General features: G+C 49.0%; 1 protein-coding gene across 1 annotated transcript in view; it reads right to left on the bottom strand.

Moving 5' to 3' along the window:
- The window catches only part of GPC3 (glypican 3), a 115,641-nt gene extending 105,587 nt beyond the window's left edge, over window positions 1–10,054 (bottom strand). The window contains exons 1-2 of the mRNA XM_042825192.1: window positions 9,889–10,054; window positions 3,281–3,442 (exon numbers count right to left, since the gene is read on the bottom strand). Of these exons, the coding sequence (XP_042681126.1) occupies window positions 3,281–3,442; window positions 9,889–10,054 (328 nt within the window). The remainder of the gene's footprint in view (window positions 1–3,280; window positions 3,443–9,888) is intronic.
- Between the last annotated feature and the right edge of the window lie 270 nt (window positions 10,055–10,324).

Raw genomic sequence — 10,324 nt, forward strand, 5'->3', positions numbered from 1 at the left:
AGCAGTCTTTTCCAATCTTAACAATTCTATTGTTCTGTTCTATGTGATACAAGAGCCCTGCTCAGCAGCACTGCTAGCAGAGGACCCTTCTTCACAATCACCATGCAATACCTTCCACCACACAGCCAGTCTCTTCTCGCCTAATCGATGCTGCACACATTCTGGATTTACACACACAAGGCATAATTAGTAAAGATAAAGAGGTTTTCTTATATACTTATACCTCTTTAAGAGAAGAAAAGAAACCTCAGTTCCCTCACCTTGACTGTAAAGTAGTAACAGCAGCTCGTGAAAAATGAAAAGCCTTGAAGGATTCAGAATAAGAAACTTGGAGAGACAATCGCTGATCTTTTATCTTCCAGACTTCAAGCAGAATCAAGTTCTTCAAAGAAAACTCAATAAAGCCCAGACATTTTCATCATAACAAAATAAATAATTCAGTCATGCGTTCGAGGACTCCGACATTAGGATTGGCTATTTGATATATTTGTGGCTTAGGTGCCTCTAAACTGATTAAAGATAACCTGATAGAAGCTTGCAACGTCAAAACCGCCTTCGCTCCTGACAGATATGAATGGATAGCGTAAATAACTATAAATAACCAGAATGGCTGCATTTATGCCTAACGGAGGATTTACAGCCTGCAGAGCTGTCTGGTAGGACCAAGAATTACAGCTCTGCCTTTCTCCTCCTGCAGAATGAGAAGGGAGAGGAGCTGAAGTCCTCCTCGCACCACTGCTCTGTCAGGACAACTGAGAATCCATGAATAAGAGACAACCATAGAGATGCCAGCAGGTTTGGCCACATTGACTTGCGCAGCCTTCCTAGGAACTGCTCAAAGACAAGCAACCCAAAAGCCCCTGCAATATCTGTATCTCCTGCAAGTTCCCACTGGGTTCCCAAGGGAGCTGTCACACTTGCTGGATGGGGACATCACTGTCAGTCCTACACACTGCTGTAGGTGCAGACGTCCTTTTCGCTGAGAGGTCCTTCTGTGCTCAACAGTGCCACACTCTTTACCTTCTTTAAAGGAGTACTTTTCTCCATGGAGGAAGAACCAGAAGGAATGCATCATGAAAGTTATACTGAACAGCTGCTATAGCTTTTACTTTGCTACCCACAGCATAACAAATTCTCATCCTGCATACTGACAACAAGTGAACCTTCCCAGGTTCTTACTCCTGAACCTGACAACAGATGCACACAGCCCACTGCTCCCCATTTGTGGGCAGAGCTGCTGAGTATGCGTGGGGAGGAAGAGAGCAAGAACAAAGCTCATGGTGTATTCCTTACTCAAAGCCATAATAGTCACAGATACAGATTGAATAGTTAGAAAATTAGCGGTGCTTGTTGAAGGCTTTTTTGTCATTTTAATAGAAAAAAAAGCAGAGGTGGAAGTGGACCCAAGTAAAAAGCCAGGATCTAAAGTCAAGAAAATGAATTGGGAGTAATGACAGAATGGGAATGGCTCTTGCTACTTGCAAGTGAGTTGCCTTGATTCTCTACTTAGTTGGGATGACAAGCTCGTGTCAGGAAGACACGAGAACAAGTTTGGGACTGGAGGAGCTCAGTTGGAGTTGCCACGGGCTGAGAACCTGAGCCATGGGCAGCTAACAGCATGGCTACACTGCACAGTAGCGAAGAGAAACTGCCTGCAGAGACATCTGGAGTGAGATTTAACTGCAGTGGAGGCAGCTACAATCAATTGTAACACCATCAAACTCAGCAAGTTTCCGAAGGATTAAATCATTACTTAAATCATCTTCATAACTCAAAGAAGTGCCTCTAAGATGAAGCCAGGCACTAATCGTACCATTTACATTTTGTGAAGGAAAGGGTTCTTTGTTGGGATCTTTCCTTCTAACTGCAATAATGAGAAAGCCCAAGGGTCTAAAACTAATAATCTAATAATCTTTGCTAAGTGAACACTGTAACAGATAGGCCTGGATGAGGTCTTCAGTAAATGCCAGGCAATTTCCCTTGATCTTTATCAGCGGAGATGTAGCTCTGGCTTCAGCAAGAAGAAATTAAATTTAGTGCAAAATAATAACATCTGGGTGAGATTTTGCTTGTCAGACCAGCGGTCCCCTTGGATGCCGGGCTAAAAATATTTAAATGAACTCTGACAGGTTTTATGTTTGTGTTTAATAGGAGCGGTTGGGATACGTTTCCATACCAACACATCACCCCGCTCCAGACAGCGGTGCAATTACTCATCCCCAGAGGAGGAGGATCCCCGCAGGGAAGCTGAGAGAACTCTCCCTGCTGAGGGCTGGCACTGCTCTGAGCCCCACTGTTCTCACAGCCTCAGATCCTGCAGCCCACAGCAGAGACCTGCCCCATACCATGAGCAACACCAAGAAGCTCAGCATCCAACTGCCACCTCTTGAGGTCACACCATTCCTGAGGCTCTGGCACAGCTGTCAGAACACAAACAAGCAGCAAAACACCCACTTTTCCCCCAAAAAACAGAAAAAAGCATTCAGCAAACTTCAAGCCTTTAAATTTGAAGCTAAGAGAAGCGCACAATTTTAAGTCCAATGAATTGCCCCTTCCAAGTACAACACACTTGATATGATGTAATTGAAGCAAGTACACGGGTTCCACTTAGAAATTCTTCCACTTAGAAATTCCTCTTCTACAACGGGATTGTAAAATATATCGTCATTAGTCTCAACCCTTCTTTTAGCAGGAATTCTGTTCTTTCCCACCTCCACCAAGAAGAATAGCAATGCAGCCAAGCAAGGCTTTTCAGAACAGTCCCTGCACAGGGAAGGGGCTACCATGGCCAGGATGGAAATCACTGTAAAAATAATAATAAAACTCAGCAAAAGAGTCAGCCCTCTCAAGAAGCAGCACAGTGACCTGTATAACAGAGAGTGCCACTCCTCCTTGCTTTGCCATGACCCCATGGACTTCAGAAGGCTTTGGATCTTGCTGTTTGTGATACATGAACAAAAAAGTCTGATTACTATACAAAAGTATTGTGAAGAAGGAAATGCTTCATTGCTCATTACGGTTTTTTGTTTAAACACAAGCAAAAATGCTGTTAATGTAGAAGGATGGAACCCACATAGGAGAGCACTCAACAAGCAAGCAAACATTTCACTGCACATTAATCACAAATAGAATAAGTTTTGCTTGCATAAAGGCCCTTAAATAATTACTGCAGATCTCAGTATTGCAAACTAGAAAGTACCTAGAATAGAACATATCTATCAGAGGTCAGTTCTGCTTCAAAGACAATACAATACAGCACCCAGACCACCCCAGTGCTCACCTTGGAAGACAGCAGCGTTCTGGATGACGAGGAACTTCAGCTCCATGCTGGCAGACTGCAGGAGCTGCTCCATGTTCTGCCGGGCCGCCACCTGATACTTCTCTTCCATCCTCCTCGAGCAGCACGTGGAGCCCTTGGGGATGCATACCTGCAAGTCCAACCCTGCAGACAGACAAGGGCAGGGAACTCGTGTTAGGAGGTGGGATTGCTGCAAGCAGAGAGGAAACCAACTGCATGCATTTTAATTGCTGCAGTTATTGTTTGACGGTGTTTCTGGAATTTGTCCTGAGCAAGCAGCTTAGTCAAAGGAGAAGAGTGATAAGGACTGCTGAGCAGTAGCTCTGAGAGCTTGCTGTCCTCACATGCCAACACAGTGATTGCTGCAGCTCCGTGCACTGCATCCCTAGGAGCATGGGGCTGAGTGACACAGAGCAGTGCCCTGCTGCCTCCTGAGTGCTGAGAGAGTGTCAGGGAGGGACAGAAATGGAGGGGTACGTGGATGAAGGAGCCAGGGCTTGAAGCTGTGGGTTTACAATGAATAGAGCAACACATGGGCTGTGCTCATCATTTGCCTAGACTTATACAACTAGCTTAAGACAACTGTTACTTGTCTGTAACCTCCATCCTTTTGCATTCACAGCAACAGCAGTAACAATAGGAAACCAAAAGAATCACTTGTTTCGTTGGGTTTTTTAAATGCAAACTTCTAAGCCATACACACCTCCTGAGCCCCCTCAGCCATTTCCCCATCCAACCCTTTCTCCATACAAAAAGGCAAAGCCATGGCTCACTGCTTCACTCACACCTATCCCACTGCACAGGGACAGCCCCTACAGCACACTGAATGCTGCCAAAGGCCAGTGTGCCATCATGGGAACACCAGCACTGAACAAAACCAGGACACAGCAGCAGAGGGAACATGGCTTGGCCCAGCACTCTGGGCTGCACTCAAAGCACTGGGCAGCGATGCACCTTGCATGGTTTGGCATTCTCAAAAGCCTGGAGGTGGGAGGCAATGTCTGTTTATATTTTAGAAAACATCATCAATACAATCCAGAGGAAAGAGAATCACTTGCTGTTCAGACAACAGAAGGAGCCAAGCCAATGAGCTGGAAGCAGCAGTAATAAGAAGCTCCATTCTCAATCAATTTTCAGTAGCAGACACAAATAGGATAACAAGCTCATATCAGAGAAAAATAAAAGCCCTCAGCATGCAAAACCAATTCAATGCAACTATTAGAAACTCCAATAGTAAGCAACATCTCCATGCAAACACCACCAAGACACAGTTACCTGGGGCCAGAAGGCAGCAGGATGCTTTCACATCTCAGCCACTGCCATCCCAATCGCAGCACTCCAGGCATGCTAGAGCTCCCCAGAAACAGCATTAGGCATCTGTCCTATGTGACAGACAGCCCAGGTAGGGTTGAGTGCCCTCAGAGCCCCTCAGCTCTCACTGTCCTCCCCTTCCTGGAGATTGTTTTGCTTTAATAAAAGGAGCTGAGCAAGTTGGGTAATTTTCATCTTTGCTCCAGGAGGATTATGCATCCTTCCAGGCGTCTTTCTCCTTAAGTCTTTTACCGCATTCTCTGACTAATTAGTAGAAAGTGTCAAAAGTCACTTTTCCGGTGTACTTCAGAAGAAGAGGATTAATATTAATGTCAGTTCAATCGTGTACCTGTTGAAGAAGAGTCATGCACGGTGTCAAGAGAAGCAGCAGCTGTCAGGGCTGGCAGCAGAACCCCATCCTTCCCCACAGGACAGCCTTTTGGGGAGGAGGAGAAAAAGCTGCAACACCTTTTGTCTGTAACACGGAGAGGAGCTTACACCAATACTGCAGCAAAGCAATGTGTGGTAAAGGGACAGAGAGGCTCTGGACCCACACTGGGAGGCACAACACCATCCTGACCACAGCCTGTTTCCTCTTCTGCAGAACAGGGCACACAGCACAGATTTCATGGTAGAGCTTTAGGAAAGAGCCAGCCCTGCTGGCAGCCAAAGAGTGAAGCTCAGTAGTTGGGGGGTGATAGGCATTTCCCACGTTGGACAAATAAGAACCCATCAAATCTCTTTGCAGCAAGGTACTGCCTTAATGAAGAAGTGGTTATAGAACAGTGAGTTAAAGAGGTATTTGAGTCCATTTACACCGCAAAAAGACTTTGCGTGGTCCCTTTAACACTACAATACAGCCATGAATTTCTTGTTAATACAAGGCTTATTTCCTCCTACATTTATTATATTAGGACACGCTTCAAATTAAAAGAAAAAGCTTCCTATGATTAATGGAAATACCAATATAGGAAATCAGAGAGTTGGCAATTAAGAGATCTGTGCAAGCGAGAGCCGGGGATGGGAAGCACCAAGGTCACTGCTCACCTCCCATCCTTCTTGTTAGCAATTAAGCCAATTTCGCCCCTTAAATGGATTTTTATTTTCGTGAAGTAAGTAAAAAGACAGACACGCAGCAGCAGGGCAATTGTGGAGGAGGAGGAGAGAGCCTGGGAATTAACTTTGACAGCTTGAAACGTTTTTTACAGAGACGGGCAACTGACACCAGTGAGCAGAAGCATCTCGGTGAGCACAGCAGGTCAGGGCAGGCAGGACGGGTTCCTATCAGCCATGAGGGACAGCCTGCTGGAATGCAGTCTGCACAAACCCTGTGGCACAGTGCCCACGGGCCCCCAAGCCACCAAATCCTGTCCCTGCCTTGCAGCCCACCCCTCCAGTGCTGCATCCAACCCAAACACCTCCACAATGGCTGTGCTGCACAGCGGAGCCCATTCCTCTGCTTAATGGCCCTTGCCGATAAGATTGCTTTTATCTCCCAACCTACACACACCCCTTTTTCTTAAAGTTTCAAGCCATTACACCTCCTAATACCACTGTCAGCCCTTGCAAATGACCTCTTCCATTTGCTATAGATCATTACAGTTTCATTTTTGGAAAGAAAAGACCCCACACGTTACTCCAACAGGTTTTATCCCCTGTGCCCCATGCCAGACCTGGGCCATTTATGCCATCTTGGGGAGCAGCAGTGTAAATGCTCTGTTGATTCTGGAAGCACTCTTGGCTGACAGAATCAATTTCAGGAGTACCCTGACTCTTCCTCCTCCTTCCAACACAGGAGATTTGTACCGGGGTGAATTTAAAGCACTACATTTGACTTTGATGTACAATTATTCCCGCAGATAGGTGGTTAGCACAGCAGCAGTGGAAATCATTTCAGCAGATTAAATGTCAAAAAAAAAAAAAAAAAAAAAAAAAAAGAAGAAGAAGAAAAAAAAAAAGCCCAGTGATGATCTGCAGGCGGCTGTGTCTTAGGGATGCTGAAGGAGTCCAAGTGGATTTTCAGTGCCCTCAGTCAGCTCCAGCCCTGCCACCAGGTAGAGCCAAGCCGTGTGCTCCCCTGCCAGATCCAACAGCTTGCATGAAGTTAACATTCCTCCCAGTACTGCCAAAATAAGAGCCAGCCCCTGGTGAACGCCACGCTCTGTGCTGGGAGCATCGGGGCTGCCCCATAACACGCCCATAGGAACATTGCTGCCTTCTGCTTTTAATTGACATGACCAATCAAGCACCTGTCACCTGTTTTTAATGCCCAGCATTGGGGAGAAAAAGAGATGTGACTGCTCAGAACCCAATTAAAGAGAGACAAATTATAAGCCAACCCCATTCGATAGGCGATCGCAGTTGGAACAGTGTGGGTACAACAGGGAGATATTTATTTCTGCTTAATTGTTCTGCTCCATCTTTCAGAAGCCCTGTGAAATGGGTTCTTCCTGAAGCCTTGTGGATGGCCAGATGAGCTCCACACCAACGTAAGCACTCCACAGCATCACTTCTTTTAAAATGAGAGGTTGTGGAGAGAATAAAGAGGTGATGCCATGTGAGAGCTTCCTCCCCCTGGAAGGAAAATGCATCAAGCACATCACCATCAGCAATATGGAATTAATTCATGGGTAGCATACACATTTGTTACAGTCATATGCACAAGCCCTACAGTCATCCCAAAGACATTCTATTCAGGATGTTGTTAAAATTAACCCTTGGAAAAAAAAAAAAAATAATGATCTCACTATAAAAGCACTGCCTGAGGAGGTTACTAAATTTTTAGGGTTCTGCCTCTGCTCTTAACTATCAAGAGAGCAACTTGCAGGCCTGAAATAATTAAGAACAGAAAACTCAATTATCTGGTAAGCTAAGATGTTAAAGCTGAACGGGAAGGCTACATGGGGATGGGACCATCAGCCCCATCAGGAGGAGTGGAATGAAATGGGGGGGCACAACGGGAGCCCTGCACCTAAAGGGAACCATTGGGATCAGTGCTCCTTAAGCTGGGCCCTGGCACACAGCAGCTTCCAGAATTAGTAAGAGGAAAAAGAGAAGAGAGCCCAACTCTTTGGGTCAGCCTGTGGTACAGCATCAAATCCCAGTACAGAAGCAAAAGGTTTATCACCTCTATTTTCACAGGGGAGATCTATACTTGCTTCCTTCAAAGAAACTGGCCAAAAAGCAGGGAACTGAACTGGGAGGAGGAAACACCCACAGGCATTTCTGCTAAGACATGTTCCTGGTGGCAGCCCCAGTTATCCCACACAGGGCAATCACCAGCCCAGACCCCAAAGCCAGGAGAGTGTGGGGGGGCACACCAAAAAACATCAGCTTTGGAGCAGGGACACACAGCATGCATGGAAAGTTACCCAGCCACAGGCTGAGGGAGCCCATGGGCAACAGCTCCACAGCCAGAGCATCACCCAGAATACAGAGCAATGCAAATGACCAAGAGGAGAGCACAGCCCTGAGCTGCAGAACACAGGCCAGCGGCTGCAGAGCCAGAGCAGAGCTTGCTGCCTTCAGCTGGAATTATTCCCACTGCATTGGCACCAGTCACAAAACAGCACGACGCTTCCTTTGCATTTATCAGAGGTGCTCAGGTTTTTTTGTTGGTTGTTGTTGTTTAAATTATATTTTATTATTTTAATTAGAAGCATGGAGCTCGCAAGACCGGGCTGCCCTATGAGAGCGCTGTGCCAGCGTCCCCCACCCACCCACACGCTGATCCTACAACACATCCCAGTGGCATTTCTCCTGCATGCACTGCAACTCTGCAACATTTCCTCTGCTCCCACCTCAGCTGCTCACGACGCAAATCAGGGCTTCTCGAAGTCATGATTTTCCTTCTGTGTCAGAAAACTAAACCAAACCCACATTTTAAATACGCTGCATAAGCCCTCAGTGATCTGTGGGCAAAGGATCTCAGAACTGATTCCACGCTGATTTGTGACTGGCAACTCCAAAACTTCTTTTTTAATTGACAGATGTATGAAAGGAATAAAGCAATAAACAGAAGCCTGGAAATAGTGCTTGAGTGATGTTCCCCCATTACTGAGATTGATGCAGCTGCTTGCAGGAGAAGCGAGTGCTCTGAAGTGTAATTACTGCACAGACTCGTGCAAGATGGGCCAGACCCAAGGTATCAGTGAGTAGTCATTGCTTTAATTATGATCAAGTTTATGTACTTCAGCAAATGTAAAACCTGCTTTCACTTTGATATAGGGAAAGTTTATCACTGCAACAAGCTGGCAGCACTCTGGAAGCAGGCACGACCCATGGGTTGTGAAGATGGAGAGGGACTCCTTGCTCCCCAAAACCCTGACCGGCAGCGAGGGCTCCCAGAGAGAACCACAGCATTCCAGAAGCCGGACCCCACCCCGCACACTGCCCATAAAAACGAGCTCTGAGATTACCCGGGGATCAAAGCAAACATTCCACAGCAGCAGGGGAAAATATTTGATTACAGACAGCAGAACGCAGCGTTTTAATGGTGATAAGGGCAGCTCCCTCCCCTCCCGGCAGCTCTCCATGCAAACACCTCGCCCCGAGCTGTTCCCAGCGCTCCTCTCTCCCTGCTACCAGTGATTGAGGAATGCCGATTTCGGAGCACCGGGGAAAGAGACCGGAGCCGTAAGAAGGGGCTGTAAGGACAGGAATGGGCGAAGGAAAGCTCTCATTTCTCAGCTCTGGCAGCATCTTCACAGCCACAAGCATTGCAGATGGGCGCTCGCAAACACAGCGGGCTCAATGCCACCCCGTCCCCCCATTTCTCTCGTCCCCGTGCGCTGCAGCGGAACCTCTCCGTGTGCCGGCGGTGCGGCACCGCTCACGGAGCATCTCTCGGGGCTCTGGGAGCAGCTCCTTCCCGCAGCTCCGCGCCCGTCTGTCTGCCTCTGCTCTCCTCTCCCCCCACTTTCGCTTCGCTCCAAGCCGGGCAGGGCAGCACCGCAACACCACGGCACCGGACAGCTGCGCGCGGAGCTCCCCCAGCCCTCCCATCTCCGCACACCTGGGGAAGCGGCGCTTCCCAGTCCCCAAAAAGCTGAGAAAAACCCGTTGAAGGCAGGGAGGTCCGTTCTCCCTCCGATGCCTTTATACAGGAGCAGAGCCGCTCCCTTCTACGGGACCGCAACGCTCCCACGGCCGTCCCCGAACTTCTCGCTGCGGAGCGGCCGAACCACGGGTGCGATGCCACAGCGCACGTCGGGAGCCGAAACCCGACGGCGTTACCCGGTCTCCCACTCGCCCACCGCGAAAACACCAGGCGGCCTCACCTGGCACGGGGTTCTCGGGCACCCACTTGGCTCCGGGTTGCAGCACCTGGAAAGCGGTTCTGACCGGGCGGCAGGCGGCCTCCCCCGCCGGTTGGGCGAACCCCGGGGCCGCCAGGAGCAACAGAGACAGCGCCAACAGCAGCGACGCTCCGCCGCTCCCCGACATCCTCCCGGGGCGCCCAGGCGCTGCCCTAAGCGCCGCCGCCCGGCAGCGGGGCAGCGCGGACCGGAGCCCGGCCCCGAGTACCGGGAGCGGCCCCGCCGCGCTCCCATTGGTCCCCTCCGAACCGCGCCCCGCGCTGATTGGCTCCCGCCCCGGTACCGGCAAAACTTCCCCCGCGCGCGGCACCGCCCCGGAGCCCATTGGCTCTTCGCACGGAGCTCCCACCTGCGCGGCACGGCCCGGTGTGCAGCCGGTGCTTCTGCGGTGCGGAGC

The sequence above is a fragment of the Centrocercus urophasianus genome, unplaced genomic scaffold, assembly GCF_019232065.1.
Source record: "Centrocercus urophasianus isolate 14NV4802_14NV808 unplaced genomic scaffold, USGS_Curo_1.0 seq_24, whole genome shotgun sequence".
Lineage (NCBI taxonomy): Eukaryota > Metazoa > Chordata > Aves > Galliformes > Phasianidae > Centrocercus > Centrocercus urophasianus.